Source organism: Amborella trichopoda, chromosome 11 (assembly GCF_054954075.1).
Source record: "Amborella trichopoda isolate Santa Cruz 75 chromosome 11, AtrichopodaSantaCruz75HAP2 v2.0, whole genome shotgun sequence".
NCBI lineage: Eukaryota > Viridiplantae > Streptophyta > Magnoliopsida > Amborellales > Amborellaceae > Amborella > Amborella trichopoda.
The window spans coordinates 35,950,411-35,974,841 of record NC_142346.1 but is presented as its reverse complement, the minus strand read 5'-3'; the positions used below and the strand labels follow the sequence as shown (position 1 = coordinate 35,974,841).

General features: G+C 35.6%; 1 protein-coding gene across 7 annotated transcripts; it reads left to right on the top strand.

The window, feature by feature from the left end:
* Positions 1-936: 936 nt before the first annotated feature.
* On the top strand, positions 937-9,629 carry LOC18436737 (ABC transporter B family member 9). Of its 7 annotated transcripts, none has more exons than XM_020668849.2 (13): positions 937-1,153; positions 2,388-2,692; positions 3,151-3,205; positions 3,429-3,604; positions 3,909-4,130; positions 4,251-4,489; positions 4,629-5,154; positions 5,670-5,943; positions 6,370-7,048; positions 7,138-7,366; positions 7,527-7,793; positions 8,017-8,280; positions 8,654-9,629. In XM_020668849.2, exons 2-13 carry the CDS (start codon positions 2,432-2,434, stop codon positions 9,299-9,301), a joined length of 3,840 nt encoding a protein of 1,279 aa, XP_020524508.1. In that variant the 5' UTR covers positions 937-1,153; positions 2,388-2,431; the 3' UTR covers positions 9,302-9,629. The 7 variants fall into 7 exon arrangements, with proteins under 7 accessions (XP_020524508.1, XP_011624339.1, XP_006847022.1 ...); XM_011626037.3 differs by lacking the exon at positions 937-1,153 and adding an exon at positions 1,652-1,738; XM_006846959.4 differs by lacking the exon at positions 937-1,153 and adding an exon at positions 1,652-2,027.
* Positions 9,630-24,431: the final 14,802 nt, after the last annotated feature.

The window sequence follows — 24,431 nt, the reverse complement described above, 5'->3', positions numbered from 1 at the left end:
TTTATAGGAAACTTCTCATGGATGTTGTATAGATCTCAAAAATCAAGACATATAACCAATGGGCTAATCTTTTTGGATTTCCAATTTTTTTTAGAGAACTTATCAATATCGATATTGATTTAAATATCATCACAATTCCATATAATATGATATTTCATTATTTTAGGTGATTTTGGATAACACAATACCCAAACAGTTTTATCCTCTTTTTGGATATCTATCTTTTTTAATTGTGAATTGAATAGAAAAGAGCACTTTCAAGTTTGACCAAAAAAAAGACAGTTGAATAGTCGAGATTGAGAATTGGAAGTTTCAAATTCATAGAGTTATAATTTATTTGCTAACTGCATTTCATAGATTAGGACGTGGCGCTTTCTAAGAAAGTACACACGTCTTATATTTGCTCATCTCATCATAAATTATAGGAAATACATCTCCGTATAAATCAGTTTCCGAGGCTAAAAATACATCATGCAGTACAAAAATGTAAAAGAAAAGAAAGATGGGTGCAGTTTGCATGGAGCCGAGGCTCTAAACAATCAAAGTAAAGTGCACCCTCGAATAATGTGGAGAAATGTGGTTTTAATACTGGAAATATTTGTGATAGCCTTAAAATATATTTTCATATTTAATTATAAAATTTAAAGCTTAAAAAATAGTGAAGATGGAGAAGATCTATGAAAATCTTAAAAATTGACCGTCTAAAAATACGTTCCAAGATGCAATATTTCCAAAACTTGAAATCGATTTTTTTATCATGTCCATGCATCTTGAGATCCAGATGATCAATTTGAGGATTTTTTAGCATCAAAACAACCTCTTGTAGTGAAAATTTTGATATAGGCTCTAATTTGATTATTTAGAGCCTCGGTTCTATATAAACTTTTTCCAAGATAAAAAAAAGGATATAAAAAGCAAAAGGAAATTAAAAATTGCAAGGGATGGGTTGTTGATATGTGGACCATCTTCTTTCTCTTTTCCAGAAGGTCAACATTCACATGCTTCGCCCCCAAGCATCTCTCTCCCAAACTGTCTATAAAAACGTGTCATTTCATAGGTGGTGAGAGTCACTTTCCTCATAACATCTGAAAAATAAAAGGAGGTTTTTATTGTTTTTCCAATTATATAGGCAGCAAAGGCAATCAATCTAACGGTTAGTGTCAGTTTTTTTTCTGCAAATTGTTTTTTTTTTGCTATGCTGAATGTGGTTTATTTCTTTTCATATATAATTATGTACGGAAAGACATTTGTTTAAGTACTTTCCATTAAAAGCAATTGTTTGCTGTTTCTCTTATTGGCATACTCACTTATTTTTCTCGATCTACATTAAAGAGATCATTTCACAATTATTTTTATTTTTTAAATTTTAAAATGGGTGGTTGTCGGAGTGTGATCGAATAGACACAAATTTTCAAAATAAAAAAAAAGAATTTCTCGGATTTCATGACTCACCCCAAGCCTTTCAATTTGACATCTAATGGGTGGGAAATGATTGTGGCCATTTATGTATGAAAGATAAATGGTGGAGAATCCCATTTAGGATTAAATACCACTTTTTTTTCGATAAAAAAAAATTTATAAGCAATTCAATGAGAATTACCGCTTTTTTTAAAGTGTTGGCTGTAAGAATAAAAGCATCGAAGTGGTGACCGGGTGTGGGGTGTTCAGGATCATTGACTTAAAACATGGCGACCAGGTGTGGTGTGTTAGGTTCACGACTTGGGCCTTTTCCCATAGGGTAAGATGGTGGGGATTTAGGGTAAATGGAGTTAATCATTGCGCTCGATAGTGCTACCGCACATGCCCCGTCATGGGCGTTAGCTGCGCATTCAAAATGGTTTGCTATGCGTTTATAGAATTTTTGTCATCTACGCTACCAGGAGACTGCATTGCATTCTTTTTTTTCTCTTTTACGTTATTTTCCGGCGATCACGCATGGCTTGATCACCGGTAAAAAGGAGGTGGCGTAAGCAATTCCCGGCGATCACGCAGGCGTTGATCGCCGGTAAAAGGAGGTGGCGTAACAGGTGGCGTAAATACAAATAAAAGGAGTTCCCGTTGATGTGGTTTTCCATTTTTGCTCTGCACATTGTCGCATTTCAATATCACATATAATAGTCTGATTTGTTCTTGTTTAAGTAACCTTCTGAAAAGAAAAAGAAAATAAAATCATCATTTCGACTTAATTCTTCCAGTTGCAAGCGGTTTCAAGAAAAAACTTTGTGTAAATCACCTGAAAGAGCAAGCATTAAAAAAAATATTCAAATGCAGAAAGCAAGTATCTAGAAGAATCATTTTCTAGGTGTAAAGATAAAAATTCGATTGTACTGCAATGATTCGAGGAAGACAGATCCCTGAGACTAACCACCTCTGTTTCATTGAATCAGGCGCAGGAGATCCGTTTCAGAGATTGAGTCTTCAGTAAGCAAACATGAGTAAAGAGCTGCCTGGTGCTTCCGGTGGAGAAAGAGGAGGAGAAGGAGAAGGAGATGATGGGCGCAAGCAGCCATCGGTTGCGTTCTACAAGCTCTTCTCGTTTGCGGACCCTGTCGATATCATTCTAATGGCTGTGGGAACAATTTCAGCCATTGCAAATGGGCTCTCATTGCCCCTCATGATCGTCATATTTGGGCAGCTCATCAACTCCTTTGGAACATCCAACCAGAACAACGTGGTCCATGAAGTGTCCAAGGTCTCTCTCTCGTATTTGTTTTTTAAATGACTACCTTTTTTAAATGCTCTTTAGTTTACATGAATCAGAAAGTAACTCCAAGCCATTGTTTATTTGGGATCTCTTGACAATGTTATTTCGGAATTAGGCTTTGTGATATGATATTTGGAATTATGGGTGATTCTCTCTTTCCTTTTTCCAAACAATCACCACCTCTTCTTTTTTTTTTTGTAAACTGCATCTAGTTAAATCATGGACATGATTACTATGACTTAATTTCCATCCATTTTATTGTGTTGAAATTGCAATTTAGGTTTAACCAGATCCTTAGATTTAATGCAATTAAAGAATATGAACTCGGGGATTTTAAAATTATTTATTATAGTATTTCCTGATTTGGGTTTGTTTGCAATTTTCGTGTTCTGTTTCAACTGGTGCCTGTCAATATTGAAGCTCTATGGGTTCTTTATGTTCTGCAGGTTTCTCTCAACTTCCTGTATTTGGCTGTTGGGGCGGGTGCTGCATCCCTCTTACGTGAGTTCGCGTCTGTCTTTTATAACAGAATCTGGTTCTGCAAATTCCAAAGAACCAGAAACGAGATGGTTGACAGAATCTGGTTCTGCAAATTCCAAAGAACCAGAAATAGGCAATTATGTTTCTTCCGTGCATAATGAATTAGGGAAGAGTAAAACTTGTCTACAAGAAGCTGTGCGGTCTTCATCTGTCTCTTAGTTTCTGATTTGTATTTGTTTTGCAGAGGTGGCTTCTTGGATGATCACTGGAGAGAGACAGGCTGCTCGCATTAGGGGCTTGTACTTGAAGACAATACTAAGGCAGGATATTGCATTCTTCGACAAGGAAACCTCGACAGGGGAAGTTGTTGGGAGAATGTCTGGCGACACCATTCTCATTCAAGATGCCATGGGTGAAAAGGTGACAATTTTTTCCTTCTTAGAACTGTTTTGGCTATTCTTCCAAATCAAATTTAAGGTTACCACTGTTTTGAAGTGAGATAACAATCCTTCAAACACATTAGAGCAATAAGAACAACCACCACCCCCCCTCTCACTCTCTCTCTCTCACAAGTGGCTTGAAACCCATGCTTCCGTTAGGGTTAGTGCTGCAAGAATGAATGTTTGAACAGATTTTGTGACCTCTTTTTTTCATTTCCTTGAAGCTCGGAGTCCATCTTTGTGCTAACCTTTGTGTTCCAACTATTGCTTTAATTTTATATCAGGTTGGAAAGTTTCTACAACTTGTATCCACATTTTTTGGGGGCTTTGCTGTGGCATTTATCAGAGGTTGGCTTCTTGCATTAGTTATGCTGTCCTCTGTTCCTCTTGTGGTGGTTGCTGGTGGATTCATGACTGTCGTAATGTCAAGGATGGCAAACCGTGGACAAAAAGCTTATGCAGAAGCAGGCAACGTTGTAGAGCAGACAATCGGTGCTATTAGAACGGTATGCATCCTATTTTCTGCTACATATTGATGTCCTATATTTGATGAGATGACATTATTAGTCCATGGATCAAGCCTTTGGTAGATTCTTCACTAGTTGGTTTTTTCCTGCCACAATCAGGTTGTGTCATTTACTGGTGAGAAGAAAGCTATTGAGAAATACAAGAAATCTTTGAGAACCGCATATGTCGCCGCTGTTCATCAAGGAATGGCGGCAGGATTAGGCCTCGGTTCTGCGCTGTTGGTCTTATTTTCCAGTTATGCATTGGCTGTTTGGTATGGCTCTAAGTTGGTCCTTCATAAAGGTTATAATGGGGGACAAGTTATCACTGTAATGCTCGCCGTAATGACTGGGGGAATGTAAGTTCAATTTCAATGAAAATGCTCTCACTAAGGTCATACTTAAAATGTTTTTCTGAGAGAGAGAGAGAGAGAGAGAGGGAGAGAGGGAGAGATTATATTCAGCTAATCGGCTACCTTGCATGTTGTATTGAAACAGGTCTCTGGGCCAGGCATCCCCTTGTTTGAACGCCTTTGCTGCAGGTCAAGCTGCCGCATACAAAATGTTTGAGACCATCAAGAGAAAGCCTGAAATTGATGCCTCTGACCCAAGTGGAATGGTGTTGGAGGATCTCAAGGGTGATATTGAACTGAGAGATGTGCACTTCTGCTACCCCGCAAGGCCTGATGTGCAAATATTCTCAGGCTTCTCACTCCACATACCATGTGGTCTTACTGTTGCTCTGGTTGGAGAGAGTGGAAGTGGAAAGTCGACTGTAGTCAGTCTAGTTGAGAGGTTTTATGATCCACAAGCTGGGGAGGTTCTCATAGATGGAATCAATCTCAAGAAGCTGAAGCTTGGATGGATCAGAGAGAAGATTGGGCTTGTAAGTCAAGAGCCTGTTTTATTTGCAACTACTATAAGAGAGAATATTGCGTATGGGAAAGCCGATGCTACACTTGAAGAAATCAAAGTGGCAACAGAGCTTGCAAATGCTGCTAAATTCATAGACAAGTTGCCTCTGGTAAATCCTCTGTTTCTTTTTTCTTATCTTTGCACGGTGGGGATCTCTCTCTTGGCTATTTCCTTCCTGCCATGTTCTTTTCTTTCCTAAATTTATGTTTGTACATGCTTAGTGGCTCTCTCTCTCTCTCGGGATGGTCATCTTCATAGCATCAACTTTCACTCTATTCTCTTGTACAAATCATGAATTACCTCAGAGACTTTACAGTTCAAAGGGTTTGGGTAGTGGATGGCCATCTTTATAGCTTCTATATTCACTCTATTCTCGTTACACAAATCATGAATCAACTCTAAGATCACAGTTTTAGGTTTTTGAACTCATTCTGTGAAACTTGCTTTTTCAAAAGAATAAATATTTTCCTTTTAGTCAGAAAGTAGAGCAAAACTTTGGGTTTCACGTTTCCTAGTATCATGCTATGCATTGGCTAATGATGTCAATTTATTTGGTATTATCTATGGTTGAAAATCAAAATGTGACAAAGTATCAGAAAATTAAGTCATGAATGTATCTTACAGGGACTTGAGACACATGTGGGTGAACATGGAACCCAAATGTCTGGTGGGCAAAAACAGAGGTTGGCTATTGCAAGAGCAATATTGAAGAACCCAAAGGTTTTGCTACTTGATGAAGCCACGAGTGCACTGGATGCTGAATCAGAGCAGATAGTTCAGGAGGCTTTGAACAGGATAATGGTTGACCGGACAACTGTTGTCGTTGCCCATCGGCTAAGTACTGTGAGGACTGCTGACATGATTGCAGTGGTGTACAGAGGAATGATAGTTGAAAAAGGTAATAAACATACTTCTACTTCTTAGTTTCTCTGACTTCAAAGTCAAAAAATAAAGCCTGTATCTATTTCTTAGTTTTTCTCACATCAAGATACAAATTAACATCAACCTGATGTCTATTTCTTAGTTTCTCACTTGAATATCAAAATTACCAAGAGTGAATGTTTGTTTCATTGTTTTTCTCTATTCCTGCTTTGCAGTTTGAACTAATATTTCGTAGTATCCATCACTTCAAGACCAAGTTTATGACCAACCCAGATCTATTTTTCTCTCTTCATCTCCTTTCAACTGTGAATAAGCTGAACATACTTTCCGTACTTATCCTGACTCATTTCTCATGTCCAATTTGCTTTAAATATCATAATTAAACAGCAACCATTTGTCTATTTTCCTGCAAATGCCATAAATTGATTTGGTACTTTACTAGGTCCTCACTCTGAGCTCGTCAAAGACCCCCAAGGACCATACTCCCAGCTTATCCGTCTACAAGAGGCTAATCAAGTAGAAGAGGATTCATCAGTAGATCCCAACAAAGTGGAATCTAGCTTGGATTTGGGTAAGTCATCTACCAGATCAGGAAGCCACAGGTTCTCTCTCAAGCGCTCGGTAAGCAGAGGCTCATCCAGTAGGGGAAGCAGCAGGCATTCCTTCTCTATTTCCCTTGGCTTGCCTGGAGCTGTCAGCTTTCATCAGGAAGCCAATGATGCGGTGGGTGGCAAAGGAGAAGGTGGATCTGAGCATGTTCAAGAGATAGGGAATGAGGTTCCAATCTTAAGGTTGGCATGCCTCAACAAGCCAGAGTTGCCAGTTATTTTCTTGGGTGCGATTGCTGCGGCAATCCATGGAGTTATCTTCCCTGTGTTTGGGGTATTAATTTCAAGTATTATCAAAACCTTCTATGAACCACCCCACAAGCTTCGTAAGGATATTAATTTCTGGTCCCTTATGTACGTGGGACTAGGAGTGGTTTCTTTGCTTGTGGCACCAGCACAGAATTACTTTTTCGGCATTGCCGGGGCTAAATTGGTCCAACGAATCCGAGCATTATCATTTGAGCATTTAGTTCAGCAGGAGATCAGCTGGTTTGATGAGCCTGAAAACTCAAGGTTCTCTCTCTCTCTCTCTCTCTCTCTCTCTCTCTCTCTCTCATTGAAAAATCATTCTCACTGGGATGCATAATTGTCTCAATTTTCAGTGGAATGATAGGGGCAAGGTTATCAGGTGATGCTGCAACCGTGCGCAGCCTTGTGGGAGACGCCTTGGCACTTGCCGTCCAGAACATCTCAAGTATTACTGCTGGTTTGGTCATAGCATTTGTAGCCAACTGGCAGCTGGCTTTTATCATTCTGGCTCTGTTGCCTTTTGTTGGTCTACAAGGATATGTCCAGATGAAGTTCATCACGGGCTTCAGTGCTGATGCTAAGGTTGTTGCATGATCTTTAGCCTTTCTGTAAACACATGCATACACATACACATGTAGTTATTTAGTGAGATAGATGGATAGTTATAAAGAGCGAGAAGGAAAGAGATTGAGTAAAATATTGTGAATGTTTGGATGCTGAAGTTATGGGTATCTGATTGCAGATGATGTATGAAGAAGCAAGTCAAGTGGCAAATGATGCAGTGGGGAGCATCCGTACAGTGGCATCTTTCTGTGCAGAGCAAAGAGTGATGGATCTTTACAAGAAGAAATGTGAGGGCCCGATGAAACAAGGAATCCGTCAAGGTGTCATTAGTGGCGTGGGATTCGGTTTCTCTTTCTTTGTATTGTTCTGCACTTATGCTCTCTGTTTCTATGTTGGTGCTATTTTCGTGAAAGATGGGCGCACTACCTTCAGCCAAGTTTTCAGGGTGATTTACCATTTCCCATTACCATTATCATCATCATCATCAGTTGTAGTAGTAGTATTCCTGTTCTTTCATTTTCATTGACACATTACAAAATTGGTTACCTTCAACTATCCTTGTCACCTTCTTCAATTATTTACTTTTCTATTTTCTTCTTGTTTTTGTTATTGTAATGTTATGTGAATGGGTTTATTATATTCTTTAATTGACAATGTTGCACTTGCAGGTTTTCTTTGCCTTGACAATGGCAGCTATTGGAGTTTCGCAAGCTAGTGCATTAGCTCCAGACTTTGGTAAGGCCAAGGCCTCAACAGCCTCCATCTTTGCGATCCTCGACAGGAAATCAAAGATTGATTCAAGTGATGATTCAGGAGACAAGCTTGCAAGTGTAAAGGGAGATATAGAATTCCACCATGTCAGCTTCAAATACCCAACCCGTCCAGATGTACAGATCTTCCAAGACTTGTGTCTCTCTATTCCCTCGGGAAAGGTACTTTCTCTCTCTCACACACCTACACATAAAGTACAGGCATATATTATGGGTTCAAGAGGATATTAACTACGTACTGACTCATTATAAATATATCATGAACACTTTCAAAGCGTGAGATACTTTCGAGGCAAGCATTTCACGAGCCATTGTAGCCACTTCAGTTGTCTCTTGATCCTAGGGTCGTTATGGTTCTCTATTGTGTTGGAGTGAAAACTATTGATTTTGTTGTATATAAGAAGATTTGTTTTCTCTCTATGGACGACCCTCTTTGCTTTCAAATTTCCAACTAATGTGTAATAAAGAGAGGAAGCCATGATAGTATTTGACCCAAAACTAAGAGACTCTGGGTTGTGCTCGTTTATGAATGCAGACAGTGGCTCTAGTGGGAGAAAGTGGGAGTGGGAAGTCGACAGTGATCTCCCTTTTGGAGAGGTTCTATGACCCTGACTCGGGGCAAATTACGCTTGACGGGGTGGACATCCAGAGGCTCCAGCTAACTTGGTTGAGGCACCAGATGGGCCTTGTGAGCCAGGAGCCCATACTCTTCAATGACACCATTCGCTCCAACATATGTTACGGGCGTGATGGCCCCGTGCCTGAGGATGAGCTTATTCGTGTGGCAGAGTCTGCCAATGCCCACCACTTCATCTCGAGCCTCCCTCAGGGCTATGACACCAAGGTTGGGGAGAGAGGTGTGCAACTCTCTGGGGGCCAAAAACAAAGAATAGCCATTGCAAGGGCCATTTTGAAAGACCCGAAGGTGTTGCTTTTGGACGAGGCCACGAGTGCATTGGATGCGGAGTCGGAGAGGGTGGTGCAGGAGGCATTGGACCGGGTCATGGTGAATCACACGACTGTGGTGGTGGCCCACAGGCTGTCAACAATCAAGGGGGCAGACATGATTGCGGTGGTGAAGAATGGGGTGATTGAAGAGAAGGGGAGGCATGAGACACTCATCGGGTTGAAGGATGGGCTCTATGCATCGCTAGTTGCACTATACATGAGCTCCGCTAACTGATTTGAGGCGAGCGAGGAACTGAATTCCTTTCTTGTTTTATTGTGTTTGGCTTGACAATGGATGGCAAGGATGACAAGCTTTTCATTCATCCTCTCTTTTGTAGAGTAAAGATCAATAGTCTCTTTACCTCTTCTCTCATTACTCTTGGAGCTTTTTCCCTTTTTTCATGCTTTGACTGTAACAAAGACGTTTGTAACTAGTGCAAGTTTCAAAGCGGAAGTGTCTCTGTCCATATCAGGGAGGGACCAGTACTGGTACATGACGTTTGTGGCCAATATATATCAAGTGCGAGATCGAGAAAATAAATTGAATACGATAATTTTTTTCATTGATTACTTTTTTATGCTTTCTAATTGATAGATTTATAGCCTATATGGGTAATGGCTTCAGCAATAAGCTTAAAGGATTCTTAATGCCTGTAAATCTACATTTTTTAGAATAAGAAGTAGTGTGAACTTTGAATTCTACTAAGAATTTGTTTTTTCTTCAAATCTTTTTAAATCGCATGACTCAATTTAGAATTCCTAGTTCATTTCCTTGTTCATCCTTCTCATATTTCATACTCAATCTCCATTTGAAAGCACATTCAATAAATTTCTCTCTATTAATATCTAACTCAATCCGGTCCTTGTTTTCTCTCTTGTGGAAATAGAATTCCATCTCATCTATTTCTTAGAACTTCAAATATCTTATATTGAATTGATTTCAATCATTTTAAAAATAACGATAATCAGTAATTTATAATATTAAATTTTTATTTAAAAATATGTTGATTAAGTATATTTAGTTAAAAATATATTTATCTTATCATGGCTAAACTTTTATAAATAAATCAAAATAATATTTTAAAAATATGAGAAAGGGATATAGTAGAACCCCATTTCATGCGTTTCTTAAAATTTCAATTCTCCTATTTTGAATTATTTTAAAATAAACAATATACGTAATTTAATTTTTTAAAATTATTTTGTATAGTTGATATTCAAGTAGGATATTTTTAAGAATAATTGAAAAATCTACTTGTTTTATTTTGGAGTAAATAAATTAAAAATAAAATAAAATATAAAAAGTTGTTATATAGTATAATATAATGGAAAACGTTTATACATAGTGATGCATCTCTTGATTATGGAATGCATCTCTTGATTATGATAAGATTAGGTGTCCTAAATAAGCATGACAATTATCTATCCATAGTTATATATTTATATTGATCTTATACATTCACGAATATATCAATATAAGAGTTATCTGCATATAATATGAGATTTTATCAATAATATGCATTATTTTTAGGCATTGAAATCATTTATATATATATATATATATATTTAATATTTAATATGAAGATGGTCAATTAGAGGATTCTCCAAAATCAAAACCACCCGAGTTTTTGTAGTGACCATTACTTATAGGGTGCGGTTTGTATACTGTCGAAGCTCTAAACAAACAAAGTAAAGCGCATCTTCAAATAGTGTCGAGAAATGTGGTTTCAATATCGGAAATCTTTTTGATAACCTTAAAATATATTTTCATGTTTAATTATAACATTTAAAGCTTCAAAAATAATGTAGATCGAGCAGATCTATAAAAACTTGAAAATGTTGAAAATTGACGGTCAAAAAATGCATAACAAGATGCAGTATTTCCAAAACTTGAAATCCATTTTTTTCATGTCCATGCATCTTGATGTCAAGATGATCAATTTGAGGATAGTTTGACATAAAAACCTCTTCTAATGAATTTTTTGAGATGGGCTCTAATTTGATTAATTAGAGCTTCAGCTTTATATAAAGCTTTTCCTTACTTATATAATACAAAAGTTGACACCTTATGTAAGCCTTTTCCCTGTAGAAATGTGTGGTATGTTTGCTCTCCAGTAGGGGAAGCATATATCTTCTATGTTGTAAGGGAAGTATAGAAACCTTTCTCATAAATGTGTGAGTGTTGTGAAGTGGGTATGTTGTCCCCAGTGATTTAAAAAACGGATCGGTGCCATGAATCAGGCACCCGAAAAACCTATTTGAATCGGTGTTTCGGATCAGGAATCAGCCGAATCCTTGCTTAAAAAAAATCTAAAAAAATTATAGTGGTTTAACGGATCAGTGCCCCTGGATCAAGCACTCCAAAAACCCATTCGGATCAGTGAATCGGTGTTTCAAATCAGGAATCAGTCGGATTCAGCCTTAAAAAAAATCTAAAAAAATTATTAAAAATCATTATAAATGTTGTTTTTCAGGAATCCAATAAAAAATAAAAGTACTACATTAATAACTTTCATTTTTTTGCATCAACATGTGAATATTGAGATGTTCTTTCCCTGTATGAACTACTGTTAACCATTAAATTTAATACTATAATTTAATTTTGCATCAAAATGATTAAAGTTTTTTAAAAAATTCCATTTTATATGATTAAAAAAATAATACCCTTATTGATTAGTATCACATTAAATATTGATTACTTATTTTTACCCATCTAAAATTATAACAACTAACTAGTTACAATATTATATATAGAAAATTAGAGTTATCAATTTATATTTTATAATTATTTTACTATACAAATTAGAATAAATTTAAATTTTTTCTTGTAATATCATCTAAGTTAAAAAAATTTATTTAAAACCATAACAAAAAATAATATATTACATAACTATAATACAAAGAAAATAATACATTACATAACTATAAATAAGATACACGAGAGAGAGAGATTGTTAATAAAATAGGAGTTTAGTGAGAGACACCAAAGTTTAGAATTAAGATGAGAAAGAGGGAGAGACGGCGAGAGAGGCATTATAACCATAATAATTTTAATATAATAATAACAATTTAAACAAAATTATATTAAATATTTACATAAATTTATCCATTCAACATAATACTGTTTATATGATCATATTTACATAATTAGTATTTCATTGCAGCGAGCCAATCATGTATATATAACGCCGCATCGCGTATAGAAGGAAGGAGATTTTGCCAAAATAAACTGCAACGATGGAGAGCGAAACCCATTGCTTTTTATCTTCCCGTGATAGACCCTCTCTCTCTCTTCTCTGCCTATCTCTCTCCCCCACCACTCTCTCTCCTCCCGTTAGCGATTACCCTCTTTTTCTTTTCTCTCTCCACAAAAAGCATCGCCCTCTCTTGCCACTCCAATGAGAGCTCCCCTCTCTCTCTCTCTACTTTGCCCAACCCTCTCTCTCTCTAGGTTTGGCCAAAGAAGTTGCCGAGTCTCACCCAAACCGGTTGCAGAGCAATATCTATCAAACTGCAATTTCAACTTGCCCTCTCTCTCTCTCTCCAAACAGCAGCACAACAGAGCCCTCTTTTGCACTCTATTTTTCAGCAGCATTCGCTAGAGATGACTCTGCAACCCCTTTGGACGAAATGGAGATAGCAGACTCTGCAACCTCTTTGGGCGAAATGGAGAGAGAGTGGGTTGGGCAAAATGGAGAGAGAGAGATATGGCTGCTATTTTCTGCAACCTCTTTGAGCGTTGGAAGAGGGAGGGAGAGAGAGCAAGACAGGGTTGGGGGAAATAGAGAGAGAGAGGGTTGTTGTTTTATGTGAAGAGAGAGAAGAGAAAGAGGGTAACTACTGCTGGGAAAAGAGAGAGAGAGAGAGAGGGCTGGTGTTTTCTGTGAAAGAGAGAAAATAAAGAGGGTAACTACTGCAGCAAGGACAGAGAGATGGCTGCTGTTTTCTCTGAAGAGAGAGAGAAAAGATAAAGAGGGTAAGAGAGAGATATCGTTGCTTTACTTAGATTGTAAGGGTTGGGAGGAATGGACACGTTGTTCCCCATCGAAGAGGATACTAACTTAAACCAATATAGACACCCACAACAGATGAGTGGAGTGGTTGGCGGTGTGGCCTACCGGGCATCATGAGGTTGTTGGTGATTGATTTGTACGCTTTTTATTTTATATAAATTTTAAAATGATCTTCGTAAATTTCTCATTATATGATATCTTCACGCCATCGTCGAATTAGACTTAAATAATCATGACATCATCAAATTTGACTTACAATAGCCATCGTTCGTGACATTATCAAATCCAACTTATTAGGTTATCAAGTGTTTTTTTTTTGAAAAAAACAGTACCAGATCTAAAATAAGTACCGTACGATTTTAAATCAAATCACCGATTTTTAAAACACTAGTTTTTTTTTTATATTTTTTACTCTTTGGCTCTGAGTTCTCCCTCTCATGCACTCTCTCTACCCGTTTCTCTTGCTCTCCCTCTTTGGCGCTCAGTTCTTTCTCGTGCACTCTCTCTCTACCGGTTTCTCTCACTCTCTCTGCATTTGAACTTTTTACTCAGACGCTCATTTCTCCCTCTCATGCACTCTCTCTCTCTACCCGTCTCTCTCTCTCTAAATTTGAACTTTCTCACTCTATCGTTATTGTACTTTAGTGTAATATATGTGGTTGTTCACTTGAACAATCACTTCCCAAATGCACTTAGGGTATGTTTGGTTCGTGTGAAATAGTTTTCATTTAGTAAATTAATTTTTTAGAAAATAAATTTCGTAGATTTATATTTCACATGCTTTTTTTTTCTCGTGTTTGGTAATGCTGTCTAGATTTCTTATGAAATTGTTTTCCTTTGTTTGATAAACGATTGGGGAATATACCATCCTAGAATTTAGAATGTAAGCTATTTTTAACTTTTAATTGTTATTATAGATATTGTTGAGAAGGCCTTGATAATTATCTAAAAAATACGATATTTTGGAAATTACATATCGATAAGATGACTAACAAATTAGTTGACCATTAGATGCAAACATATTTTAATTTGTATTTCTTTTTTCTTCTCCCTCTGAGGGTATCAAACGTTCATATTTTAATTAGTGATGATTTTCTTTCCTCCCTCCATGTTCATTAGGTATTGATATGACTATTATGTGAACTATTAGTTTTAAAATCCCACACTCTCTTTAAAAACTCATCTCTCTTCCTCGCAACTCATTTTCTCTCTAAATCTCTGTCTATATAAAAACCCATTTTCTCGCTAAAAATCCAATATCTCTTTCTCCCACTAAAAACCTATTGTCTCTTTAGAAACCCAATTTTTTTAAAATGTTCATTTATATAACAAAAAGTAATGATCTTATAGGACCCTCCCCCACCCATATGTGTAGGACCCTAAAAGATCGCCATTAAAGTTGGTACGGATCTCTAGAAAAGTTATCACATCAGTGTGGGACTTGACTTTTCTATAGATCCGTACCAAATTTAATGGTGATCCTTTGGAGTCCTACACACATAGGTGGGGGAGGGTCCTATAGGATCATTTCTCTCTATATATAGGTAGTGATCTAATACAACAATTATATAGTAATATAATGCAACAATTTAGAAAAACCATGTTAGAACAATTAGTTTGATTCAATTTTTTACGTACACTCTTTTCATCGTAATGAACAATCACAAAAAAGAAAAATTTGAAAACGCAATCTAGAAAGTATTTTTTTAGCCTAGTTAATATAGGCCATCCATTTTGGTGAGATGTTTAGATCTAGGCCTTAGAGAGATTTTTTTTTCTTTTCAAATTTTTTAGATAACTTTATTATCGTTAGATTAACAATATTAAAAAATAAAAATATAATTTTGAATTCATAAAGGCCTAGATCTTGAAATTCATCAAATGAATAATCTAGATTTATTGTTGAAGGGGACTAATTTTGACCATATAAAGGGTGAAAATTAGTTTTTTTATTTAGATTATTATTGAGATGAAGAGTTGAGTACTAAATCTTGGGTCATACAAATACCACAAACATGGTTTTCTAAAAAGTGTGGTTGCATTATACTATGATACAATGGTTTAAAAAACAGATCGGTGACCCGGATCGAGCACCCAAGAAACCGATCCGGATCGGCGAATCGGCGATCCTAATCGGGAATCGGGTGAATCGGTCAGAATAAAGCTTCAAAAAAATCCGAAAAAATTATTAAAATTCATTATAAATATTATTTTTTAGGAATTCAATAAGAAATGAGGGTACTCCATTAAGAATTTTCATGTTTTTGAATGAATATGCGAATATTGATATGTTATTTCCCTGCATGAACCGTTATTCAGCATTTAATTTACATCACACAAAAGGATAAACATAGAATTATCATGAAATAAGTATATCAACATACATGGACTAGAATAAAGCATAAAATTAGTAACATACGATCTAAAAATAAAATGATAGACGACGTTGTTGTTCTTCTTGGTCACGCTGGTGCCATTGATTGAATTCGTTTGACAATTCATTAATTCGATCTAAAAACGAATCATCGATATCAGCAGGCGTCTGACTATTCCCAAATCCCTGAGTGTTAGTGTTTTGTTGTGTTCCCAATCCAAAATCCCCGAAGCTTGTCCATCCTTAATGCTCACCTGCACTGTCGTGCTCATCCCTACACTGTTGCTGTTGGGACTCGATATGTGAATAATATGGCTGGGATAGGGTGGCCTCAGAATCATCATCTCTCTCATTTTCTCTTAGACCCCCTTCTCACTCTCCCTCATTAAGTGCAATATCATCGACATCTCCGACGAATTGTGGATACGTTGGTTGGCTGCTTCCTCTTTTATGCTGCTCATCACTTTCTTCAATATCTTCATCACCGATAGCCTCAAGGAACGCTCTCTTGTGCAACACTGGCTCTTCCTCTTCTACTACCCATTGGTCTGCTGTGTCTGTGACAAATATTGTGTCTAAGTCTGTCGGCCCATAGTCTTCAAGCTTCCTTCTTATTTGTCGCTCTCTGATGTTTAAATTATAATGAACGTAGACTAGTTTATGAAGCTTCTCAGAAGCGAGTCGATTCCTCCTAGTAGTGTGCAACCATTGGAACATACTCCAGTTGCGCTCACAGCCAGTAGCAGAACATGTCTGGGAGAGCACCTTGATTGCTCTCCTCTTTAGGTGAGGTGCATCAGTACCATATATCTCCCACCATTCAGCTGGATTAAAATGCAAAAAGCATTGTAAGGGCAAGAACAATTCATAAGATTAAATATATGAATGAACAAAATATTAGCGAGGGGATAACCTGGATCCATCATAGTTCGAGAATTTCTGGCAAGTCTAGTTTCGAAGGATCCTATAGCATCCTTATACATTGCAAGCTAAAACAAATATATTACGTTTTAGTGCATTATTCCTCACAAATATAACAACTCAATGAAGTTTTTACCCAAATATTAAATAATACCTCTTGTATTACTGCTACTTGGTTTCGATGGCTTATCTCCAACCTTGTAATAATGTATCTGACCGCTTCCATAATCTTGTGGGGTTGTTCAGGTGTCAAATAGAAAAATTTTGGATTGAAGTAGTAACCTAAAAAATATATAGGTAGAAAAATGTCATTTACAATTTCATAAAAAATTGATTTAAACTGAAACATTGTAATGATATAAATATATATTTACTAGCATAATGAATTGGACGTCCAAATTTGGTGTTCCACCTCCTTTCTATTATCTCAATCACTTTGCTAGCAAAATTACACTTCTCCCCAATAGCCGATTTCGCCCTCTCAATACCTTCATAAAGGATACCCATGGTAGCTTTCTTTTCAGCATCCACCATTCTTAACACCGTGACCAAAGGGGCAGTGGCCTCTACAACACTGGAACATCGAGACCAGAACTGCCTATTTGAGATTATGTTGTCCACTTTTATACCGGTACTGGACTTCGAGAGGCGGTCATTTAACCACTCTTCATAAGTAAACAATCTCTTTAATGCACCTTCAGATTCTCGAATGGAGTCTACAGCTAAGTAATCGGTCGCAAAGAGGGTTATAACAGGCCTGATTATCTCTTTTTTCTTAGAGTGTTCTCTAAACAGAAATAAAATTTTAGAGTGGTTGTATATAAATCTCGACACCAACCTTGCTTCCTCTAGAGTCTCCTTCACAATTTTGATCTCACCGATCTCCTCTAACATAAGATCGATGCTGTGTGCAGCACACGGGGTCCATACTAGATGCTTCCTCTTATCCATCAACTTGTTGCCCGCAGAAACACATGCACGCGCATTGTCCGTAATAAACTGGACTACATGCTTATCTCCCACCTCCTCCACTATCTGATCATATAGTCGTACGTAGAAGTTTGCATCCTTCTTCATCCCTGATACGTCTTTGCTAGACAAAAAAGCTGTACCTTTTGGGGAATAGGCCAAGAAGTTTAAAAACTCCTTTTTGCTAACTTTATTCAACCAACCATCAATCATGAGAGTAATGTCTGTCCTTGGCCAACTCTGTTTATATTCTTCAATCCACTTTTTAACTTCTTCCACCTCTTCATCTAATATTGGCCCACTGAGCTCATATGCCGTCGGGGGTTTTACCCCGGGCCCGACTCTCTGGATTGCATTGACCATAGGTGGAAAATATAGGCTATTGGTTACATCAAAGGGAATCCCTTTATCGTAGAACCATTTACCAACATATCTCTCTAACATGTTTGTTGTACCTTTAACCATGCCTTTTAGGGTCATCTGTTGTGACTTAGGCTTTGAGAGAAATGGGTCTTTACGACCATGACCTGCAATACTGACACTCCTAGATAACCTAGAAACAATTTCTTCAACAACTGATTCTCCTTGATACATATTGCCACCAACCCCTCCATACATATTTGAGCTGGGCCCGCCATACATGCTCTAGCTGGGCCCGCCATGCATATCTAAACTAGGCCCACCATGCATATCTGAGCTAGGCCCACCATGCATGTCTGAGCTAGACCCACCGGGCATTCTAAACCTACATTCCCTCTGATATTGTTCATGTAAACTCAATCTTGTGGCCATGTCCAGCTCATTATTATATTGCTCTTCTAGGTCATTATTATATTGCTCTTCTGTATCATTCCTGCTTGATGGTGTATATAAACTAGCTATCTCCTCATTCATCCTATGTTTGACAATTTTTTTACCTTTGTTAGCATTAAGAATTGTCGCTATCTATTTTTTTACATTACTAGGGACACTAGTGCATGCAGAAACTTCTCCCTTAACCCCTGCCAAGTGTTGCTTGAACCTATGTACCCCACTACTTATCACTCTTTGACAATAATTACAAATAATTTTGTCTTTCTTGTTGGGATCAAGTCTGACCCCATGTTGCCATGCAGGGTCTTCTGCAGATCTTGACATGATTCAACTTTTTTAAGATGTAAAAAGTATAAAATTAACCTGACAGTTCAAAAAGAAAAATAATCACCATGTGTAGTGATTATATGTTGTGGTAGTTCATGTAGTCATATTTGTTGTTATTTGTTATTGCAAAATACCTTTATTGACAATAATATTTTCGTACATATCAATTATAAACATTCAGAATAATATAATACAAAATGCAAGCTCCAAACATGGCTACAACTCAATTATCAAGAACATACATTTTTTGCATTAAAAAATTAATAATAAAAACAATTCTTCACAGAGCCAGCTAACATCAGTCATTCCAACTAAAAAATCCATGAACAACAGACAAAAAAAATACAGTTTTGCATTAAAAATATAATAACATGCATTTTTTTGCATAAATAATCCATCAACATACAATTTTTTCAACAAAAACTTTAACAATAAAAATTTAAAATATGGTTTAATACCTCATGATAATTAAAACCTTGTCACGATTTTCACATCTTTTCGAAAAATCATCATCTTTCAAAAAATTCGATCATGGAAAAAAAAAAAAAAAAGCATAGCAAACTCAAACAATAAAAATTAAAAATTGGGTTTAATACATCATGATAATCAAAACCTTATCATGATTTTCACATCTTTTCGAAAAATCAGCATTTTTCGAAAAATTTGATCATGGACAAAAAGAAATAAAAAAAAAAAGTACAACAAATTTTCAAAAAATTCGATCATAGATTAAAAAAAAAAATTCGATCATGGATTAAAAAAAAAAATTAACAAATTTTTAAAAAGTTCGATCATGGATTTAAAAAAAAAAATCACAAATTTTCAAAAAATTCGATCATGGATTAAAAAAAAAAATCACAAATTTTCAAAAAATTCAATCATGGATTACAAAAAAATTCGATCATGGATTACAAAAAGTTCGATCATGAATTACAAACAATTCGATCATGGATTACATAAAATTCGATCATGGATTACATAAAATTCGATCATGGATTACAAAAAAAAAAAAACATAAAAAAACAAAAAATTCGATCATGGATTACAAAAACAGAAAAAAACAATTCGGTCATGGATTACAAAAAATTCAATCATGGGTTAAAAAAAAAAAAAAACAAACAAAAAATTCGATCATGGATTACAAGAAAAAAAAACAAACATTTCGATCATGGATTACAAAAAATTCGATCATGGATTACAAAAAGTTCTATCATGGATTACAAAATATTCGATCATGGATTACATAAAATTTGATCATGGATTACAAAAAAAAAAAAAAAACAAAACATTCGATCGTGGATTACAAAAAACGAAAAAAACAATTAGATCATGGATTACAAAAAATTCAATCATGGATTACAAAAAACTCTATCATGGGTTACATAAAAAACAAAAAACAAAAATCAAAAAATTCAATCATGGATTACAAAAAAAAAAACAAACATTTCGATCATGGATTACAAAAAAAAAAAACAAACATTTCGATCATGGATTACAAAACAATCGATCATGGATTACAAAAAATTCTATCCTGGATTACAAAAAAAAAAAAAAAAAAAAAAATTCGATCATGGATTACAAAAAATTCTATCATGGGTTACAAAAAAAAAAAAGGACAAAAAATTCGATCATGGATTACAAAAAAAAAAAACAATTCTATCATGGATTACAAAAAAATCGATCAAGTATTAAAAAAACATTCAATCATGGATTACAAAAAAAAATAAAAATAAAAAAATTCTGTTCTTCATAGAGCCATTTTACATAAGCCATTTTAACTCAAAGATCCACCTCTAAGTGAATAAATTACATCCAATTGAGTATATTTTCTGATAAACAATACTATAAGGAATCAAAACCCTAACTTTTTAACACATTATTTCTAATATATCATGAAAAAAAAAATCAAAAGGCGGAAAAAAAAAAAAAAAACAACGGAATTTTGGTTCCGCAGACATCTCTATGTTCATCTCAAATTTCATGCTGTAATTGACCAAATTACATAAAATTAAAAATTTTAAATCATAATAGACACAATAAAGATTAAAAACCCTAATTATTGAACTCATTATGTTCAAATTATGTCGTGAAGTAAATCATATGGCGGAAAAAAAACCCAAACTTCTTACCTAATTTTGTGAACCGAAGCCTTCAATCTCCAAAAAACTCTGTTTTTCTCAACGATTATCATAAACTAGTAACAAAAGGTTTTGATTCACAGCTTTACGATCAAAATGCCTACAAATTTTGAAAGTTTCATGCCCTATTTGGCATGAAACTTTCAGAAAAGGCGGAAACCCTAAAAATGCAAGTTTCGTGATCCAAAAACACCAAAATTTTCAACCATTTAATTTTTGTAAAAGCTGAATAAAGCTGTTTACAGCTTGCAAATTAGATCACATGCCAACAAAAACAAGAAAAGTGATAAAAAAATGACAAATTTCGAAGAATCCAGTGAAGAACACTGTGCAACCCGTGTTCTTCACGGACTCGCAGATTCCACACAGTGACTCGGCGAGTCACTGTGCAGAATCGTCCGGTTCTCTCTAGAACCGGACGATTCCCGATTTTTTAGCGGATACGATCCCCCCATGGCGAATTCCGAGTCGAACCGGGCGAGTCCGGTTCGACTCGGCGTTTTTTTAAACATTGCTATGATATAACTGCTGCATTAGATCACTGCTCATATATATAAAATATATAACATAATATAATATATAATATAATGTATTATATATATATTTTATTAATGTATATTTGTATTATATATAATATATAATATAATATTTACTATAATATATGATATTGTAGGGTAGTGATCTTATGCAAAGCTTTTATCATAGTATAATGCAACCACACTTCTAAAAAACTATGTTTCTGGTTTTTTATGACCCAAAATTTTGTGTACACACTTTCTTCGGGTCGTTTGGGTACTTGGAAATATATTATCTGGGAAATATATTACTAGCGTAATACAATTGGATTGTTACTGCGTTGGTAGTATCTAGATACAACCTGGGACATACATTGTTATTGTTTGGCTATGTCTAAAAGAAATCTGGAACACACATTATCAATATTTTTGGCTAGAAAATATTGTGTTAATTTTATCTATAGTAAGGAGGTTGCTTTAATATTTTTTTCTTTTTAAGGATAAATAATCAATTAAAACTACTTTGTTTTTTAATATATGAAAGTAATATCCGCGTGGATTAGTTTAATTTCTCTTCTCCCTATAATTATTCTGCTAAAATGCTGTAGTTGTTATTTGGCTATGTTTGAAGGAATCTAAGAAATGTATTACCGTCATTTTGGCTTGGAAATATTGCATAAAATTTGCCTATAGGAATGTAATTTTTTAATATCTCTTAATATTTTTTTTTTATTAAGGAAAATATCAATTAAAAATAAACAAAAAACAATTATAATGCTCATATTAATATAACAACAATATTTTGAAGACGTGAGTACAGTGAAAAAAGTACCAATACATTTAAATTTGCAGAGAACACTTACAGAAAGAAGGGCATTACGTAAAAAAAGGGTGAATATTTTAGAAAGAGAAAAGGGAGAGGAGCACTTAGGTAAAGTTAAAAAGTTATGGTCCTCAAATTTAGGCAAGGCTTTAGAGAGAGAGTCACACTTATATATCGACCTCAAATTTATGAGGTCTATTGTATGTTTTGTAGCAGGTCCATCATGCTCCACATTACCCGTCAACTCCATAATGCATTTTCCAGCTCTTGGGGCGGGTAATTGATTTCACGATTTGAAGGAAATTTTTGGTAATGCGTTTTATTTCCTGCCTACCATGTACATACCCAAACACCAGAATGATAAATTTCTTAATAATCTATTTCCTTGCTATTAATCTAAAAAAGAAGAAGGTAATTTGCACTCTATATATGGTCCAAATAAGTCTATTGATGAATTTCAAGATCTAGGACTTTATAAATTCAAAATCATTTTTTTCTTTTTTAATATTGTTAATCTAATGATAATAAAGTTATCTAAAAAATTTAGAATGGAAAAAGATTATTCTAAAGCCTAGATATAAACATCTCACCAAAATGGACACCCTATGTTAATTGGGCTAAAAAAATACTGTATAGGTTGCGTATTCAAATTTATATTTTTTGTGTTTTTTCATTAGAATGAAAAGATTATATATTTTAGATTTTGAATGAAACAAATGGCCCTAACATTGCTTTTGAAGGTTGTTGCATGATATTACTATTCAACCGTTGCATGAAATCACTACCCTATATATTTAAATTTATATTGTTAATGGGTGCGGTTTCTATAAGGTTGCAACCTTAAACAATCCAAATAAAGCGCACCTCCAAATTTTATCATAACATGTACTTTTTTTGTAAATTTTTTTTATGATTATCTTAAAATCTATTTTTATATCTAATTAGAAAAATTTAAATTCCAAAAATGGTTAAAATCAAGTAGATCTATAAATATATGAAAATCTTGAAAATGGGCGGTCTAGATAATGTGTTGCAAGATACACTATTTATGGGATTTAAAAACTTTTTTTTTCATATTCGTACATCTCGATGTCGAGATGGTCAATTAGCGGATTTCAAAATTAAAACAACATTTTCAATAGATTTTTGAGGTGCATTTGTGATTCTACATTTTAACAGTTCGGAAACCCGAGACTTGATATCGCTCTCTTGGAACCTTGTTTAAGAACAAGGGTAGGTATCCAACTAATGAGAGTGGAATTTTGGATGTGAGGTGGGGACTAACCTCACCTGGGTATGTGACTTACTCGGGCTAACTTGCGTGGGTGCCCTCTTAGATCACGATGGAAAGCCCCCTAGCTGTTTTAGCTGGTTCGGAATCACCTCCATTGACCTGCAATCTTCTTGTCTTTCTGCATAACACTATTATGGTTAATTTGCAAGACAAGTGGGCCGAAGGGCCCACCCTTATCTTAGGGCAATGCACATTCATACGACTAGGAATGTGAGGGGTTAGAGTGATAAAGTGGAAGGTTTGAACGTAGGTGAAGAGAGAAGAAAACTTGATGAAGGGACGAGACCAACTTGATAGTCGAACAGTGACCGACTCGGAGTAGTAGTAAGATGGGCATGGTACTTAGGACTAGCACGATGTCAATACTACTCGAAACCGTGGCTGATATAGTAGTGCTAGGCTAGGTCAACCTTCGATCAAGTGAGAAGAGGAGAGAATGGATAGAAGGCACGCGACGACAAAGGGATAGGGTCCCGTCGCTCGTCTCAATGAGACGAACACACTCCAACAAGTTTGAACGCGATCCGATCTCGGACGAGGGAGATATAAGCAACGCAAGTCATTGTTCGTGTAATATAGGAGATGGTTGCCACTGCCACAGGGGGTATATAAATTAAATTTGATGGCAGCTCGATAGGCAACCCGGGTGTATCTGACTTTGGAGGAGTGATTCGAGATTGGGATGGAAATGTGGTTCTTTCTTGTGCAGGTCCTCTTGGTGTTCGGACTGTTAACGTCGTCGAACTCTCTGCCCTTCTTTTTGGTTTTCGTACTATTGTGGATAGGAAATTGGGCATGAGTTCATTTTAGAGGGGGATTCTCTTAATGTGATATTGTGGTGCAAGAAGGAACTACTTCTCCCGTGGGAACTGAAACCGTTGTGTTGCAAATCTTGGATTTATCTGCTTCTCTCTCTGTTTCTTTTGTTCACGTTTATAAGGAGGAGAATGCCTTGGCAGATTTCCTTGCCAAAGGTGGTACTACTGTTTTTGATATATCCGTTTCAGAATCTGTAATTTCATTAAAGAGCAATAAAATTTAGTGAACTTTCTATCAAATAAAAAAGGTAGCAATTTTATACAAACTTTTTCCATTGTTAATATATGTATATATATTTATATTTATATTGTTAATATATATTTGTTGTTAAACAGAATATCCAAAATTTTCTAGCAAGA